Genomic DNA, 20,195 nt, shown 5'->3' on the forward strand with positions numbered 1-20,195 from the left:
TCGTTAAATATAATGCAGTATACTTCATTGACCTGAGGTCGTCCTTTTGATCCCCACTTTGAAAAGGTGGGTTCAACTGGAGCTCAAATGGCTCACCTGATAAGGCAAGGACAGAAGGCTCCCAGGATCTATACCAGTCTGGGACAGCACGCTGCTAAAATATCAGGCCTACAGAGGACACACAGCACATCAGCAGTCTCCCTGCGTGGAGGTAAGCCACAGTTCATACTTACCTGGCAGGGGAGATACCATGATCACAAAGGTGGTTCTCTCAGGGCGAGGCACATCCATTGCACCATGGGTGTGCTGACCCCCGATGATTTCTCAAAATGCGGAAATCTCGACTGCATAATTTGTGGAAGTGGGGGACTGCGTTCACGTTTTCTCCTGGATAAATTATCGTTATCTGTGACCTTGTATGAGGGTACATGTATGCGATATGTGTATATATGTATATGTGTATGTATGTATATATATATATATATATATATATATCGCTTCTTATCCTTGCCATAAAGGCAAGGGTAGGATTTGTTCTGATCAGTTTTATATCTGATACCTTGCATATTTTAAAAAGAAAGATACTGCAATTGGAGGCTGGACTCTCCTGCTGCGGTGGGTTGGTACAACAACTTCGATTTACACATACTATTTATGAATGTATTTGTTATATGTGTGGGTATACCTATGCTTCCGCATTCATTAGGTTACCTCTAGTTCCACAGATGGGAAGCCAGCTGGGATTACCAGAAGCTGTAGGCTATAATATATTATATTGGCTCTATAGACTAGAGTCATGTTCTGCAGTTTACATTGTGATAGTCACAATTCCCTAAGGCATGGCTTCTAATATGCACCATATACTTGTCTGGGAGCCTTCTGGTAGTCCACACATGTATATAAGATAGGCACTTACACCCTTCTGGGGTTACAGTTTTGTTCCTGTCAGTTTATATCTACGGCGCCCCCTTTTTGGGGGAGTTATTATTATTACAATGTATGTGTATATAGGTGTATGTATATATACTTGCTTTGACAAAGGGGCACGTATCCCCCGAAACGTCGGCCTGTTTGTTTCAACATAGTTTAGATGTACCTTTTTGATCACTATTTAAGTCTCGGAGTCCCGCTATTTGTGGTTCCTACTATGTATATATTTATATATTATATAGAGCATAATGATCTCCTGGTGCAGGAGTCGGACAAGTATACTTACTATGTTGACTTCTCATGCAACTATTTGTCTAAGTGTACGTGTGTATGTATACCGATATATTCATGTTCCTCGTATGACTACTTCCTAATAATTGGGAAACACCTGTTTTTTTTTTTTAGCCCTAACTGGGGTTTTCTTTACAGATATATCCTTTTTTACTTGGGATAATTATTGCATTCTATGTCTATGTACAGGTACCTTTCTCTGTATAGGTTCCTGTACTCCATATTATTGTTTAGTCGCATATCTCAATAAAATGAGGCTATAAAGTGGCCCCTGGGTACATTCCTATCAGTACATAAAAATCCAGATTCTATTCCATCCTCAGGACTTACTTGGTTAAATGACAACAGACCACACTTCTGTGCCTGAAGGTCTAGGGCCACCCACCGAATAGGCAGGGTCAGGCCTGGCTTGATTAGATTGGTGGGTATCCAGTAAATCATGGGCCCTGCGGTTCAAGTTTAATCCCTCATTGTGAACACTATGATTGTCAAGGGTCACTGGTGGGATCCATTATCAAATATGTAATATTTCTATGTGTATCTTGACCAGTACAGGGTCTTATTTAATTCTTTCACTATCCCGCCTCTTGACTAATACGCACTTAACCATTCTAAGTGTTAATGTACTAATACTTACTCTAGCAGACCGTGCTTGGGGTATATGTATAATCTATATAAGGATACATATCCCTAATGGAACAAGCTCAGGTATAGAGTCCTGTAGTACGACCTTCTTGTTACCACTAACATTTTGCTAGTTTTCTACAGTCTCCCCTACGGCAACATCGCCAGACTGAAGACTGTGCTATGGAGCATTGGTTTTTAGCCCACTGAAGCTACTCTCTATTCCCGATGTGACGGGTTGCTGTGAGATGGAGAAGGTCAGTGACATTCTACATAGTTTCTAGAGTGCTTCTAATTGCTCACAGGTAAGCGGTACCCCACTATTGCCTCGGAAGATGCTCCGATTTCATGCAACCTGACACGACATAGCCGTTATTCTCCCTTATGCATCCTAGCTGCAGACTTAGTAGCCATCCGCTCTTTTTAGCAGTAGGCTCTACCCTTTAGAGCTTTCCTGGCGTGCATAGTTCCAACATTGAGAATGTCACTTTATTCTTCTGTTGGGGTTATAATGAACTGTGACTGTAGCGCCTGTGGGCTAATGCACATCTTTACATTAAAGCGTGACAGTCATTATGTTCCACGCAGGGGGCCTGGTTGGTTTTCCTGTTCAGTACTGTGAATATTTTCATCACACTGACAGGTACCTGATGGGTACCTCTATGGTTGTCCTAGTTCTGTAGCCTTGCTGTATGGTTGCTTCCCTATATTGGTAGCTCTCACTGGGTGACTGTTGCATCCGTGCTCTTTAACTGCTTGGGTAACCGGGTTGTTTTTTATACTATGTTCAGGACAGCAGTTGATACTGCCTACGCACTTCCATCATGTTGGATGTTGTTTGGAGTTTGTTGCTGTGGGTTTCTTTTCAGGTCGGCACAGTGGCTTGTGCTGTAAGGTCTCCACCTGGGATGCCCCATACACTAATTCGAGACCCGCCCCAGGCAGTAGTAACCACTCAATAGGCAGACAACTGATGGGCTGCCAGACATTCTGCCAGTGGTCTGGTATGGGGATTTCCAGCTGCAAGGTTTCAGTTGCTGTTTTTCCCTCTGTTTCTGAGTTGATTGTACTGCTGTCTGACGCTCTGAAAGGAATTGTGGTCTCGATTCTTTCAGAGCTGCCTCTGCCTCATGTCATTGGGATCTCTATCCTTATGGGAGACTTCTATGGTTTCACTCTGGTTGCCAACCTTGTAGTAGTTGGACCTCAAGAATGGTCCAGGGCGACTGTTCGGTCTTGTCGTTTGCTCCCTGTATACTCTTGTTAGGAGTCTGTGGACAGGATCAACTCTGTATCTGTAGATTGGTATTGTTATATGTACAACTATATGAGTTATGTCCAGCAGTGCTGGGATTCTGCTGTCTCCAAATTATACAGCTTCTCATGTTCAACTCTGGTTCGTGCTTGGTCTGTTTCGGCTGAGCTTACGGTGTTCAGCTGTTTTCATCTGCGGCTGTTCTCTTGCTAGCAGTATTCCATTCGATTTACGCTGTAAGGTGTGGAATTTCTATGGCTGTTTAGCAAGGAGCCTTGATTGTCTCCTCTGCTCTACAACACTTGATCTTCAGCTCTTGCCTTTCCATTAGGCCTACGGTTCTTGGTGATCCCGGTTTTCGGTTTTGCCAAGGGTTCGGCAAGTTCTCCGCGCTTCCCACCCGGGAGGTTGGCTTTGGGACGTCCCCACTGTCTTGAACTCCAGTGTCCCCTAGTGGATGAAGGAGAAAACAGGATTTTGGTACTTACCGATAAATCCCTTTCTCCGATTCCACAGGGGACACTGGACGCCCACCCAGCGCTGCGTACCTGCCATTTTGTTTGGTTTCTTATAAGGTTGTGTGACTGCATATGTTCCCTGCAGTTGGTTCCTCTGTTCTCCCTCATTCGGGTCTTGTTCCGTTCTGTGGTCCTCTCCTTCTCCTCGTTTTCCTATGGTCCTCCGTCTCCTCTCGGGCTCAGTTCTTAAACTGGGGCTGATGGGGCATAGAGGGGGAGGAGCCAGTCACACTTCTGAATTATTTAAAGTGCCAGGCTCTACTCTACCACCGTCTATACCCCACTGTCTTGAACTCCAGTGTCCCCTGTGGAATCGGAGAAAGGGATTTATCGGTAAGTACCAAAATCCTGTTTTTACACGATCTGTCGTTCCAATGTGTCGGAATCGGCCAGATCGGGTAAAATATCGCTGTGTGTCTGGGAAGCATAACCCATCCCTTTTGTCCCAACACCCTGTCTCACCTCTGTGCACGTTTCTTATCGATTGTAAACTCTTCTGAGTAGGGCCCTCTTTTCTCGTGTATTCTTCCCTTCCTTAAGTACGCTGTCATATATTCTCCCTTAGTAATTTGTTTTTTTTTTTTGCTTAGTACTAATCTGTTGCTTCAATTAAACTGGGCTACAGGTGATAGTTTTCTAAATGTAGACGAAATTCTGAATAGAGATGAGGATAAATAAGACTGATGGTTTTTTGCTGTATGTGGTTGGTATGACAGCCTTGTGGCTGGGTAAGTTTCTGTGGTCAGCTGGTGTGATAAGCCAATGTCATTGAGGGAAGGAGGAGTTTGAATATGGTATATATTGGCCTGCTCGTTTCTATCCAGCCTCTTTTTCTGGATCTTCACAACCCACCATCCCACCCGTTATTTTGTTGTGTCACACTGTCTTTTCTTCTCCAAATTAGGGGAGGCACAGCAGGCGAGAGTACGCTGCAGCTCAGTGGCTTTGTGGCGTAAGACAACTTTGTGGGGGCACTTGCCCTCTATGCCCATGGCGAATTTGTCTTTTTCTGCGCCCGGGTACCCGGGCACTTTTATGTGCGTAAGCGCTTCGGATGGGCCCAGGAGGGTAGTGAGACTCTCACATCGTTAGTACATCTTGAGGTGGGACGTTTAGTCGTTCCTCAATAGATATTTTGTTTGAGCGAGATGAAAGCTAGAACTGAGTCTGCAGCGCCTCTTTGCCACCCTGGTTAGGTTGATTAATTCTAATTTATAAATGAAAAGCTGTGACCTTTTTTAGCCAAGCTATGGTTGTCCGTGTCTTTATAGTTAAGTAAGCTAATAAGGTGTATGGTGTAAAGCAATAAACATGCAGATCTTTTTCATAAAAGTTTGACTGCCAGGTATACATTTTTGTCCTGTAATGTTCATACTGTAATTTTGTATGTACTTTAAATCCTATTATGTTTAAGCGCCCTTTAAATAAAGGATAATAAGGTAAAAGTAGACTAAGGACAATGCCTCGAAGCCCTTTTTATGCAGTGTTCATTTCTTCCTGTTCATTTTGGTCTTGACCTGACCAGGAGCATGTTTTTATTTCCTACAGCTTATACTGCAACAATTTCCTGTCGTGGTATCTGTTATGCCAACATTTTATGGTTCTGCATGTGCCAACTAAGGCTGGGTGTACACCTGAACGATAAAGCAAAATTTTGCTAAATCGGAAAAACATATCGGGCATATCGTGCAGTGTGTAAGCCCGATTTGCACGCTCCCGCGGTTGCATGCAATATCATGTGATTGGCCGTGCTGCACAGCCAATCACACAATATCACATGAGAGGCTGAACATATTAATGAAAGACGGAACAGTGATCGTTAAATCTATTAAGTGTGTACCGCCAATCATGCGATGTCCAGGGTGAAGGCAAATCGCCCTGAACATTGGTGCGATTGCCGGTCGTTTAGGTGTACCCACACTAATACTGCATGACATAGATACCAAATTTAAATGGACTAGCAAGTAACCACTATGTAAATTGTGAATAGAGTATTTGTCCCCGATGACCTTTTTTTTTCCTCATTGTATTCTTTCAATTGCAGGAAATGGAAAAACCTCTGGATCCAAAAAGCACTAAGACACGTCCTAGAAATGCAGCCGTGGAGAGAAGGCTGCGTCGTGCACAGGACAGGTCCCGGACACAGCCTGTCACCACAGAAGAAGTGGTGATTGCTGCAACGTAAGTGCTGGCACTGTGCAAGCTTATTCTAGTGCTGGGATTTAGGCTGCTTTCCCAGTACATTAGCTGGAGGAGTATGAAGTACTTGTAGCTTGAGGACCTGGGCACCTCTTGTCATGTCTGCCAAAATGATGGCTATAGTGCAAGAGGTACAGTGTTACCAAAGGGAATGAAGACATGAATCATTTGAACTGTGCTGTAGTGAGGAAAAAATACCAATTCTTTCATCCCTTGCACATCACGCTGTGCATTCTGTACCTCAAGGTGGTGGTGATGTAGCTACTTAGTAATTAAGGAAAACAATCTATTGGCTGAAAGTGTGGGATTCCAAGAAACAATAATCCTGCTTCATATATTTCATTTAATATGTTGGTCAGCAGTTATTTGGCAGATAGAACTTAACACACTAAGCAGAATACCGATATGGTCATTAATAGTATACAATATATTTGTGAAGAGTATACTGTTGAAACAGCCACAGTGGGGTCTGTTTTTTTTTGTTTGTTTTTTTAAGTGTATATGTGTGCATACAATGGCAGACATTTGTGTGTGCAATATTAATGATTCCACAGAATATCATTCCACTGGCAGCTAGTGACACTTTGTATCTAATGCTTCAGCAATGTCACTATTTTCTGCTTAATTAGTAGTCTGCAGTTCCATAATTATTGGTTCTTCCCAGATAAAATGGCCAGCTCTGCTGGGTGCATGCGACTTGTACACTTTACATTGAGTAAAGTGTGAACAGCGCCTTATATCCATTTCCACAATCATGACACTTCTCACACTGTCATAAGGGAGAGATTTATCAAATCTCCTGAAGAGGACATTTGGAGGTGTTGCCCATAGCATCCAATCAAGTCTTAGCTGTCATTCATCTAGTCAGTCTATACAATGAAAGCTAAAATGGTTCTCAAGCAATGTACACTTACCCCATTATGTTGGCTTAATCGTCACCATAGGTGTCTTCATACTCAAGTAAATATAGGACAACTATAAGGTGTACATTTTATATATAAAGTATAAAAGAATTTACTTTCCCTTCATCACAAGCAGAAAAATAAATTCCTACCAATCACTGCCTAAACAACATATTTCAGCATGCCCCTTCATGTTTACAATGACATCACTGGTCATAGTGTTGGCTTTTAACTTTTGTTACTTATTAGACTGCAAGCTTATCAATCTGATCTCTAAAGCTTGAGCTCCCTATACAAAACCATTCCTTTCGTTCACATTTCAGTTTGATGCAAGCTAGGCGAGCTGTTGGGTAATCGACACAACAACCACAAAAAAAAAAAGGTTCAAACAAGGAATGAGTCTGTAATTGAACAAACTCTCTAAGGCAGGGCTCGGCAAATCCCCGTCACCATGGCAACCAAGATTTTAGTCCTTGCCGCTAGGTTTTACAAGATCCAGATACACTACATATGAAGCGAACTACAAAAAAAAGAAAAAAAAACGCTCCTCCGAAGGTGCATAGAGGAGTAGACAGGGCATGCATGTGGAGGAGAGTATACCCGCCACATATAATCAGTGTGGCTGGCTCCGCCTCCTCCTTCCTGCAAGTGTGTGTGGTGAAGGAGAAGCTGCCTCAGCCTCTTAGCAGCACCTGCTGCGTGCAAGGGGTGGGGGGGATTATGGGGGGGGGGAAAGGCTGACTCAAGGGCCAAGCCACCACGCAGTCACTGCCCGCCGGAGGTGATGAAGCCTGACTGAGTTGCTGACTGAGTTATCTTATTGGGTGCCCTGTGTATTGGGTATTGCTATCTGTACGGGGTTCTGTATATGTGTCACCCCATCAGTAACTGCCTCCCCTTATATATGCCACTCGCCAATAACTGCCCTTCCAACTGTATATGTGCTAGTCACCAATAACTGCCCCTCGCGGACAATGGTCTGGCTCCTAAACTTTTAAGCTGGCTCCTAGATTTTACAAAAATTTGTCAAGCCCTGTTCTAAGGGCTTGTTCATACGTATGCTATGAAAAAGTGGCTACAAATCTTCCGTACTTTAGATGCAATTTTAATGATCATTTTCTTGTGTCGCATTTTAACCAATATATAATCAATTGTCCCGGAAGTGGGCATTAAATGAGTAAGAAGTAAGGCATGCTGCATACAAATGTAACATGTTAGCAACGCATGGTGAGAACAATGGGATGCAGTCAGAAATGCCGACCACCGGCTTCCCGACTGTCAAATCCCAGCAGGGTACTAATGACAGGCGTCAAAATCTCAACGCCTGTCATTATACCTACGCCGGGAGCCCGACACCCGGCATACCGAACGAAGGTAAGCTGGGCGGTGGGCGCGGTCAGCTGCGGGGTGGGGGGAGGGTTAGGTTAGAGGCTTCCAGAGGGGACTTAGGCACTCCCCCGAGAGGGTTAGGGTTAAGCTTGCTGAAGGGGGGGTTAGGGTTAGGCACACCAGGGGGAGGTTATGGTTAGGCACCCCCCCCCCCCCAGGAGACTTAGGCTGCAGGGACGGGGTGGTTAGCTTTAGGCACTTAGGGGGGGGGGTTAGGGTTAGGTACTACGGGGGAAGGTTAGGTTAGGTTATTTCATACCGATCCCAGAACAATGGCAGCCAGTCACTCTTATTTATCCTATACTTAATACACTTGTTATGTTATTGTGTTAATGACTGGTGCAAACAAGCCCTGAATTTGTCCACCTAAGTATGTAGGACTATAGGATTTGTTTTTCCCTCTTTTTCCATTTCTTGCAGTCTGCATAACTGTTAATCTGAATAAGGCTGATTACCAGAATTTTATCATGCTGTCTTTTTGTTTTGCTTTCTTTTCCATTTCTCTCACTTATTGTTGTTCTGTTTTCCTTTTTGCAATGTTAAAGCAAGCCTAGTCCTGCCGCACACACAGTGACTACACACACTGTAGCCCCAAGGGTCCCTAGCCCCTCTGTCACTAAGAGTTCTGTGCACCATATCAGGTACTAAAAGGGGTGTTTTGCATGACAAATAATTAACAAGGCATCTTGTACAGTTTTAAAACCCTGTTTTTTTTTCCATATTATATCTGTTTCTATTTTGCAGATGCATGACCTTTATATTGTTTAAGGGTTAAATTAATTCAAACTATTAACAGCTAATGCATGTAGATGATGGCTGATCATATCTGTATATTGATAGCAATATCCTTTGTCACAGTGCCAGAATGATAAATGTCACGGTATGTCATTTTAATTTCCATATTGTAAAAAGAGAAGAAACGGCTCATAGTTAGAACTGATAAAGAATCCACCGAAAAGGGAACATTTTAAAATTGTGTACTTTAGAATGCTAGGTTTATATTGTAGCTCTGATGGATTTAAAGCCTTCTAAGGTATTTACCCTGCATTCCTTTAATTTGCTGCTCTTCTGATTCACAGACAGGAGCTGTTGTCAATGGTCCTCCCCTAGTGTAACACAACTGAGTCGTTGTCTAAAGCTGGGTACACACTGGCCGATATATTGGCCGATCAATATCGTGCCCCCGTCGGCCAGTGTGTACAGACAATATGTCTGAACAACGTAGTTCACACATCGCATTGGCTGTGCTGCACAGCCAATGAGAAGATATGTCTGCAGATCGCCCGTACACGGGTGCAGAGAGAGGGGGGGAGCCGCGACCGGGTACTACTTACCCGACTCCGGCACGGCTCCCCATCCACAGCAGCCCAGCACAGTCTGCAGCAGCTCGAGCAGTCTCCTATGCCAAAGGGGAGGAGTAATCACGCTGATCGCACCCCCCATTGGCTGTGCGCCGGGCTGAGGGGCACACAGCTCCCCCTGCCCAGCGCCGCAAATGTTTTTTTTCCTGAAGGGGTCGTGGCCACGCATTCCGAGATTAGGCCACGCCCCCTGACCGCTGGGACCCGCTGCAGCACAGATGATGGTCGTTCATACACACTGAACGACCATCATCTGCAGATCACTCGATCTGCAGATATATCTTTCAGGTGTGTACCCACCTTTAGACACAATCACAAGCCCATTGCCAGAGACTGTCTCTTATAACGAAGGAGCATCAATAATTACTTCTGCCTCTCTTAATTAATAAAGTCCTACAACAGACCACTGCATAGATGCGTGTTGGAAGCGTGACACATGGAAGATGTGATTTACTACCCAGGATTCACACTTTTGATGATAAGCTCATCTAATACCTACACTAAATTTAGAATTTTGTATCAAGTTTCTTCTTTCAAACAATTGTTCCTGCCCTATGCTACAATGCAAAAGGGGGTACTTGTGTACTTTACGGACACATTGCAGAAAGAACCCAATGAATGTGTTAAATGGTACTTGTGTACTTTACGTACACAAGTACCGAAAGTTGTCCCCACCTAAAGAATAAAGTTGTCCCCTCGCGGGCGCTTCTGGCTTGGTGGCTCACTACGCTCTCCGCAAGGTTATATTCCCCCTCTATGCCCACTTGGATGGTAGGGAATGACGCTGGACACTGGGAATGATGCTGGACACTGGCAGATTATGTCAGGGTGCTGTCTGTGAAGGGGATTTAGACATCACCATGATTGATGATAATAATAATGAGTGTAGGACACTTGTGTACTTTACGCACTCATTGCAGAGAGAGCCCAAGTACAGAAAAGGGAATACTTACTGTATGCTTAAATAAAACTTTTCACTTTGGCAGCTCCCTGCCACCATGATATGAGTAAAACCAACAGTATTGCATAAATGGGACAATTCAAATAAGGGTGATGCCTGCGTTTTAGTGCGTGTTTATTTTAATAACCACCCCTAAGACTGCAAACTAAAATACGTGTTTTGTGGGTGAAATGCGGGCAGATAGATGTGCAATTGCGGGAGTTCTATTGTTGTAACAGCACAACGCAGGCAATTCTCCTGTAATTGGACCTTCCGAATTCAAATGGAATGTCCACTACAAAGGAAAACAATCATGAGACTAAAAGCACAATTATTTGTGTTACGAAATATTAATGTGTTCTGAATGTGGTCATTATTTAAAGAAAAGAAATATGAATTGTGCTATAGACGCCCATGCTCAGTACATAAAGCAGACAGGCGTGCTGGTGTCAGATTCCCTAACTGACTAGGTGTTATCAGTTCTAGTCCTTCTCCACTGGCAGATGCCTTAAAAAATTCTACAGGCCTATATGAAGGGCCTGAATGCCAAGTGTACACTAAGCCAGTAGATGTCGTGTATTTCCGCTTGTGACTGGCTGTTTGGTGATTTATATGTGGCTTGAGCATATATTATGCTTTTGCATATGAATCTTACCAGTCATACACAAGATGGAGTTGTCTCTGTGCAGTATCCAGGAGATTTTATCAGTTTTATTGATGGTGGAAAACATCGGCACCAGTGAGAAGTGCATGTGACATATGACTGAAGTAAACAAGGAGCATTTGCTATTAAGACCGATATTCATATCAAGATGGTATAATTTTGCATTAGAGTACAATTGCTCCCAATTCTGCAGCAGCCCGAAGAGTGTATTTAGCGTTGCCTAGTTTGTTTACGTTGGTGTGTACTGTATGTATACAATATAGATATTTAATAATGACCCAATTCAAACATTTTTATTTAGCAATCCCTCTTCTCCTTGTTTCATAATTGTTTTCCTTTTACTAACTCAAGCACTTTCCTGATTACATGTTGGTATAAATGTTGTGACATTTACGATAGGAACACCTGCATGAAATAATGCCTGGAAAACCTTAGAAGTGCAGCCAGCATTTATAATCCGATTAGCTTCACTTAGGGGTCATCCATCAGGAATCGCATAGGTGACACTACAGTGGAAATCACAGCAGCACACACAGATGCCATGCAAGTGATCTAAGTAGGAGCATATCTTTTCATTTTCCATTTCCTTATTGGAATAAAATGTATTGCAGTAGAATTATTATTTTTTTTTTTCCATCGTAAAATTTGTAATCACCAGTATATGTACTTAAGTGGTAAGGATTAGGGCTCCCATCACTTGAAATTAATACTGAGCTAACCATATGACCTGATTTTTTTTTTTTTTTTTTCTGTTTGTTTCTTCCCATGCCATAGAAAATACACCTTGATTTTTTCAGGGGGCATGAAATATATATATTTATTTATCTATTTAATGCTATCTTTGCACATTAGAGGAGTGCCGCTTTCAAGATTTTGCGTATGTGTTATATATATAAAATATTCTATATATCGCTTGGCATCTATACGATTGGGCCCCCAAAGGAGCAATTCAATCGTTGCTCCGTTCAGACACCTAAAGCCGCAGGGAACACATTTCTTCTCACAGCCTTCTGAGGTGTGAGAAGAAATGCGTGCCAAGTCTGTTGTGTGGTTGCCCTAACAATGCCACTTTAGATGGTTAAGCCGCTTTGCATTGCTAAACCTGGTGCTTTTAGGAGCGGTAAATTCTTATTGGCACCTGAATGGAGAAACAATTAAATTACTCCATTGGGCCCCTATTCTTATAGATGCCCAGCGGGGGGGGTGCAAAATCAGTGGAATCGCACCATAATAGAGCTTTATACCTGTGTGAAGAAACACACTGAAATGCTAAATTTGTATAGTCTTATCTGAGGTACTTCAAAGAGTTTTCAATCCCGAGTTGCACACTTTTTTGTATTTAGCAAGTGGTGTAAGCTCATCGTAGATGCCCGGAGGTAAGGTATAATTTGGTGCCCCCCATCAGAGCCACAGACACTGTAATGCAGCATTTTGCATGCAGATACACCCATAGTTGTACACAGATTATAGGCATGCCACAGAACATTTTAAGTGGCAGAAGCTGCTGTGCACCGTGCGAATTAGACGCATGTGAAGGGAAGAGATGCTTGGCGCTACAGAGTCACTCTGCGCTCCTGCGTTGTCGCGCTGAGGATAGATGTATGTGGACACATCTGTATGTATCAGTCACAGATAAGATAGTGACCTGTATGGTGCACTTATCATGAGGCTCAGAGTCCTTCTGATGAAGACGAAAAGCCACCTGATGTGGGGTGGGTAGCCCTCCTGATACCCCTGGTAGAGGGGAAAACCACCTGATGCGGTGGCTTTGAGGTGTTTAAATCAAGATACTGTAAGACTGCCACTATGGTGCGACTACAATTCACAAAATGCCTAGTCTCTGGTGCCCCAGGTCTCCGCCTCTCATGCCCTCTTATCCGCAGCTTTGTTTGGTGCATTCTTGTTGACATCCAGCTCCTGGAAGAAGATCTGCAGCCAAGCTTATACTCGGACTCTGCTGCATGGTCCACAGCTAGGGCTGCTGCCAGGGAGGAGTGAGACAGAGAGTTGTGGGTGAGGAGAGCGCCGGACGTGTCACACCCGTGTCACATAAGAAGCTGCTGAGGAACAGTGACACCAATGAGCTGGGACAGGCTATAGATAGACGGAGACGGCAGGTGATGGTCTGATGCGGAGCTCTCCACTAGTGTATGGTGGCAATGGATGAGGTGCCCCTTCAGTGCTGGAGCTCGGCGGCAGGCGCCTCCATTGTCTCCCATAGTTCCGCCCCTGTATTTAGCCATTAGACTTTAAGCGAATCAGGAATTAGAATACTTTAGACAAAATCTGTGTGTATATATATTAAAAAGCCAACATTAATACCTGCTCACAAAAGCATTCGAAATCAGTGCTTATGTGATATAATATTCACCTTTCCCAGATAAACTATAGCTCTAGGTCCAGTCTCGATCCTTCAGCCGACCATTCCACAGCATATCCTGGAGCAACTGCACGATGAACATAATGTGGGAGCCACCAAACACTCTTTATATGCAATGAACACTTAACACTTTTTGCACGAACTCATACTACATTTTTAGATTGCATATCTTTGTAATGGTTTAGTGCCATATAGGCAACATCTCCCACATTAGCCAATATGTACGAAAAACATACAGGGCTGTTAAAATGTAAAGTATCCATATTTAGAACGTTCTGGAGTGAGTTCTAAGGCTTGTAACAAAGAGAAATTTGGACAAACAGTGCTTCAGAGGATACAGTTCTTCAAATGGAAACTTTTGTTGACCACAATGGAGGACATATTGAACCATTGTATTGCTATTCAAGTGATTTCTATTGCAACAGTGCCACCTGGTGACAAGTTTTGTACCGAATTTTTTTTTTTTTTTCAATAGATGGCTAGCTCTTAAGTACTTGTTGCCCAAATTTCTCTTCATTGTGAGTCTTAAAACTCTCTTCAGTTTGCTGAACAACCCTGTATATAATTTTTTTTTCTTTAGTCTTTCCTTGCTTAGTACTCTTGCACACCTTCTATAGGACCTCGATGGCACCTTGGCTCATGGATAATTGATTGAGCTTTCTTCTCTCGACTGTGTGTAGACAATTCAATTAGCATATTGCTTGCTTCAAATACTAACAAAATAATATATATAAAGGGGAATAGATTTTATATTTTTTTTAAAATGTTTCACTGGGACTAAAGTAACTTTTTTTTGGGGAATAAAATCTGAACATAGGTCATCTGTTTTTTGTCATTGTATAATTTAATATGTCATCTAGCGTTGGAATGTTATTAACAGTGACTTTTATAGGTATAAGCATGCTGGAAATGGAGCTAATTGATTACTGGTCACAGCTGGAACCAGAGACTATCTGTGTTTATCCAAACTTATGACTTTAATTAAATTTTTATATTTTTTGCGTCTTTCGTACAACATAAGTGATTGGGAACCTTGAGGAAAGTGATGCAAGTCCTGTGTGATGACTATAATCTTTCACATGATCTATGTATACTAGACCATTTCCTGACAATTTTAATGTGGTGTTTGATTTGTTCGGCATGGTTTTTCTGTGTTTAAATGCATGCATTTTTATGATGGTCACAGGCAGCTGTGTGTGTCATTTGTCATCTTCTTTCTGTGTACTGTTGTCTAGTCTGCAGGCTTCTGCGCAACAGAAAGCTGCGTCCAAGACTGAGGTGGAAGTGGCTAAAGAAACCAGTGTAGAAGAAGATATCCCTGAAGAACCAGACTCTTCCTCTCTGTCTTTAGCTGAGAAGATGGCCTTATTTAACAAGCTTTCCCAGCCCATCACTAAGGAGGCATCTGTCCGAAGCAAGATGGATATCAAACAGCGAAGAATGAATGCACGATATCAGACTCAGCCTGTTACTTTGGTTGAAGTTGAACAGGTATATAGCTACCTTTTTTCGTTCAGTAAAAAATAAAATTTTGTTCTATATTTCCGCTCTACTTCCACTAAAGCTGGCGGCACACAGGCTGATCCAGTCTCTCTCCTGAGTTTAAATTGTAAAGTTTGAACCTTTTCAGGCTCAGTTTGGACTAAACATGAAGTGGGAAGCACAGGCAGATCAATATCTTCCAGTTAGATTTAAAAGGTAGCATGATTTGAATTGTTCACCCTACTTTGAGATGCATGTGATTCTATCAAAACCATTTGCTATGATCACTGTTTATATTGTGAAGTGTGTAGACAACATTAACTGAACAATTTTAAAATGGATTAAAGGCTATGCACTCCTGAAAAGCTGTCCTGCACTTTCCAACATTACCCTGAGCAATAAAGTTTTTTTTTTTTTTTTTTTCTACTATTTTTGAACACTGAGGTTGATTCAGCAGTGCACACAAGTGCAAATACTGAATGTGGATTTTTGATTTTCGCAGGATCCATACTGCGAGTGTGCAGAATGGGTCCTGCGTAATCGCATGCAACCCCTTCGATGCCTCTGCCTGATTGACAGTCAGAGCATTTAAGGGGAGGTGCGAAGACTGGGTCGCCCAACTTTCTTGGAAACGGGTGCATGTCCACCCCGTTTTCCGTGAATGACAAGACCAGGGACTGCGTCGACAGAAGCAGTTTCTTGGCCTCGCAAGCCGGCCAGCCTGAGTAAACTGAGGCTTACTGAGAGCGCGGCACCATCAACCATCGGCCACCGATGGTCGTGATGGTGATCCCAACCTACGACCTCGGTCGCAGTGCTGAGATCGCAAATGCAGTAGGGGGTGTAATACACCACCTGCTGCATTTGCATATTAGCAAGGACGGAATTGCAGCCTGTATGCAGCTTTGCAGTTCCATCCAATGCTGAATCAGCCCCGCTGTCCTGGTTGTACACCTTCGTAACAATATACAGAATCTCCTAAATATGTCACGTGGTGGATTTGAATGTCATGCTGGCGAATTATTCGTTGTCAGGATGACCTTTGTGCAGTCCTGCTTTCCATATCATCCATTTGTCAGTGTATTTGGTTTGAAGGTATGTTACTGCAGTAAAATGCACTACTCTCCTAATTTTAAAGAATAAATAATTAACAAAGAAATCCGCACAACCCCTTCAAAATATGACATTAGAACAATGCCTCTCAGATTTTATCTGTTGCGGTTTTTAAAATGTGTAACTGAGCTTGGGACCAGGGGTATTTTGGATAATGGAATATTCCGTATTGTGGAATATTTGCGTTCCATAATTAAATATCTTGGGAATGGGACCCAAATATACACAAAGAATTCATTTATGAGTTATATACACCTTATACACACAGCCTGAAGGTAATTTTATACAATATTTTTAATAATTTGTGCCTTAGACAAAGTTTGTGTACATTGAACCATCAAAAATCAAAGGTTTCATTATCTGTCATGCCAAAATAATTCCGTATTTCGGAATATTTGGATATGGGACACTCAACGTGTGTGTGTATATGTATGTATATATGTGTATATATTAGGGAAGTGCAGGCTCGGATAGGTTCGAGTTTGCACGCCGAGTTCGGATTTTTCCTTCCAAAAAAACGGAACTCAGAAAGAGGCAAAACGTCATCTTGCATGATCAAACATCATCATTCCTTGACTTTGTCCATGCAAGATGATGTTTTGCCTCTTTCTGAGGGAGAAATCCGAACTCGGCGTGCAAACTCGAACCTATCCGAGCATGCACATCCCTAGTGTGTGTGTGTGTATATATATATATATGTGTGTATATATATATATATATATATATATATATATACATACATACATACATCAAAAGTAAGTATTTATGGCATGATTTAAAGTTTTTGGTTTAGTTTAAGAAAATTCTTTCTATTGATTTGATTATTTAATTGAAGTGATAAATATCTGGTCATATTGTAACATTAACTTACAAAAGATATATTGTACTGTTGCTGTACAGTACTTTAGGATGGTTTCACATATGTGAAATAGCCTGTGGTATTTCTGTACCCAGAGGGGGGAGGTATGCTATCTCTAAATGTCAAAATCCAAAGTAAAGAATCACAAATCTGACCCATGAAGGTGTATTAGGCCGGTATCCTATTAGCAGCTGTAATTTACCAATGCTAATGGATCCCCTGGGGATATCCAATTCGCCTCGAAGTCTGGCTCGACATTGGCAGTTATCTGGGATTATTTTTCTGGATATGTTCCGAAAAATCATCTCCAAACAGTGCCTTGTTTTTAGGATTGTTCGGCCAGAAAACACATAAGTACGTGAACTTATTACGGATCCTATTTGTTCGGCTGAACAATTAGGATACGGTGATAAAAAGAAATCTGCGTAAAATACCAGTTTTTCTCTCCCGAAAATATATCTGGTGTAATTGAATACCGGCCATAGCGGCTTGAGAGCTAAACCGTGAAGGAATTGCTCTTAAATCTCTTACTTAGTGTCAAACTTCCCAAAATTTTAAATTGGTACAAAATATGCCCCATCTCTGATAGTCCCATAAATGTGTTGCATCCGTATGCTACTCTGCTGGTGTTATGGGGGAAAGTGCTTTGCTTTTGTTGTGTACATTTTGTTAACGCAGTTAACAAATGGGTAAAACAGATATAGCTGATACATGAACTATACATAAATATACATTTTAAATGAAGTTGGTAATTTCTTTGATGAATCTGAAGATTATGTATATTTTTTTTGTTTTAGCTTAATCACTTTTTACAATGTTGGTTAAATATCCTGGAGAAAAAAATAGTAGTAAACTAGGAAATGTAGAAACTCTGTCCGTACACTAACATGGTTTTTGGTTCTTTTGACTGCAGTTTAAGAACGGAGGTGAAAAGATCGCTCCATTAACTCAAGCCATTGTAACATCTGTGGCAACTTTAACTTCTCGATCGTCGCCTGTGTATCCCGGGGACATAAATGTCACAAAGCCATCGAATTATGAGGAGAGAATATCAAGTGTCTCCAGCACTTCAACTGCGCTTCACACTTCAGTGGACTCGGGAAACATTACAGAGCGGAGCCTGTTGCTGTCAGAGTTGTGGAGCTCTTCTCCTACTGATAAAGCCAAAGACAAGGAGTTAAGGAAGCCAATGTTAGATGAGACCAGGGTGCCCGTGGCAGCAGATCGCAGCATGAGAAAATGTAACTCTTCTCAGAAGGAAGCCATTCATTCTATTCTGGACTTGTCAAAGGAGGAGGAAATTGTAAAAGACCAGAAATCGCTTGGGCATGTCCTCTCAAGTAAGAGCACGGTGGAATTGCTCAGTCCACAGACACTGTTGCAACCTGCTTTGCTACGAGATCTGCCAATAGCAGAAAGCACCCCGCAGGTAGAGCTGGATGATATGCAGCCTGAGAGGCAGGCTGTGCAGTCAGACACAAGCTTGTGGAGCGTGAAAAGTGCTACTGGTGAGAAACTGTTCTGAATTGAACAACATGATTTAAGAATACTGTATATTTTTTTACTGAGAGGCAGCAGTCACAGCTGGTAGTCTAGCTTTGCAGTGTAGTATTATATGTATTTGTATTTTTTCTATAATATTTCTTTACTCTGGCTCCTGATCTGAACATGTTTGTGTTTATACTCATATTGAGGTTTTACTGCATGTGGTAGATTGTTATGCCAGTCATGCATTTCGCCTCTGGCCGAGGGGCTCTAATATTTAATTGCACCCTATAAGATGTAATCTCTTCAGATAAAGTAGCATTATGCGGCGGTGCGCACAGTAATCTAGAACTGTAACGCTCATGATATTTGGTCAGCTGAGCATCTTAGGATATGTAGGTATTGTAGGCGGCACAGCGTAACTCAATATTATACACAAGTGATGCTATAATATGTATATGTCCTTGTACAGTGATGTCATCAGAATTCACCGATTTTTATAATATCTTCATTAATGTGTATGCTAAGGAATAAGTGGCTCCATACAGCAAATTATTATGTATATATTGGAAGTCACTCTGATCTCCAGGATTGTTATATAGTTACAGGACTGCCTTATCCCACATATATTGCTACATAACACATTTTTTCAGTAACGTGTCATGCAGGCATGCGTTTCTGCCGTGTTTCACAGGAGTGTGAGCACATTTGTAAGTGTTGCAGAAGTGAACTGAATGTGGCTAGGAATGTAATGTAGCCAGTCTGTTTTATTGTGGTTGCAGGTTGGTGTAGCCCAGTGAGCATTAGTCATGTTGGTCGGTGTCAGTGTGGGATGACCGTATTGGAGCTCCATAATTGCCCAATATGAATAACCCAGCACTGTAGCCAAGCAAAGCTATCTTTATTGACTAGAGCTAGATTAAATGATTTGCTTTATTTTTCCTGCACTGTGGGGCAGCTTTGGTTGCCCAGTTATGGAGCCCTAACTCCCACCTTCCCCTCCACCAGGTACCAATAAGTGTTATTATTGATGGGAACCCAAAACACACTCTGTTCTTGTATATTACACCATGAGATTGTGCTGTCAGATTTTATAAAAGCCTTTCTATCTTCCAAAGTACTTTAGGGTGTCCTATCTGGGACACGATCTGCTCACTGTAGTATGGTCCTGTATATTGTGTAGACCTCTGCTTCTGTAATGCTATAGGTGTGTTCGGAGATCTGAGGGAGCCACTTCTGTGTAGAACCCAGCTGTCATTCTGTGTCTGGTACAGTGCCCCATGACCATCCTTCAATACCTGGAAAAGGGCTTTGAGGCCATTATCTTTGAAACAATTAATGATATTCTGCAGACTATATGGCTCCAAACTCTTCATACACATAGACATTGGGGAATGCTAATGCAAACTCTTCCACAGTGACTACAAAATTAGGTTTTGTTTGGTCCTTTTTTCTTTTACAGTTTAGAAAATTATAGCAAAATGTCTTTGCTATGTGCAATGCCTACAGATATACTGGTGGAATAGATAGGTCTCCAACTTGTATATTATCTGTGTTTAGCATAAAGTATGGAGTTATCTGACCATGCTTCCTCTGCAGCCTAATCCTATGGAGGGGATAAAACCCCCTCCCAATGAGAATAATCTAAAAATATATATAGCAAAGAAAGTGGCGCTGGGTGGGCCGATATTGTCTCCGTTCATTATGCACTGTCTATGAAGAGCGACATAGAGAGATTCTTTTATGCAAATAAAGAATATTGCTCAGAAAGTGGTAGTATTTATAAACACCTTTATTTATACT

General features: G+C 42.1%; 1 protein-coding gene and 1 non-coding gene across 2 annotated transcripts in view; both read left to right on the forward strand.

Annotated features, from left to right (window-relative positions):
* Positions 1-20,195, forward strand: part of SVIL (supervillin) — a 275,366-nt gene that overhangs the window by 158,067 nt on the left and 97,104 nt on the right. The window contains exons 12-15 of the mRNA XM_088455534.1: positions 5,663-5,799; positions 8,654-8,749; positions 14,689-14,944; positions 17,821-18,415. Coding sequence (XP_088311660.1) covers positions 5,663-5,799; positions 8,654-8,749; positions 14,689-14,944; positions 17,821-18,415 — 1,084 coding nt within the window. The remainder of the gene's footprint in view (positions 1-5,662; positions 5,800-8,653; positions 8,750-14,688; positions 14,945-17,820; positions 18,416-20,195) is intronic.
* Positions 226-390, forward strand: LOC148478380 (U1 spliceosomal RNA). Its single transcript, XR_015872402.1, has one exon. It is a non-coding gene; the product is annotated as a U1 spliceosomal RNA (small nuclear RNA).

The sequence above is a fragment of the Taudactylus pleione genome, unplaced genomic scaffold (assembly GCF_031769625.1).
Source record: "Taudactylus pleione unplaced genomic scaffold, aTauple2 ptg000659l, whole genome shotgun sequence".
Taxonomy (NCBI): Eukaryota; Metazoa; Chordata; class Amphibia; order Anura; family Myobatrachidae; genus Taudactylus; species Taudactylus pleione.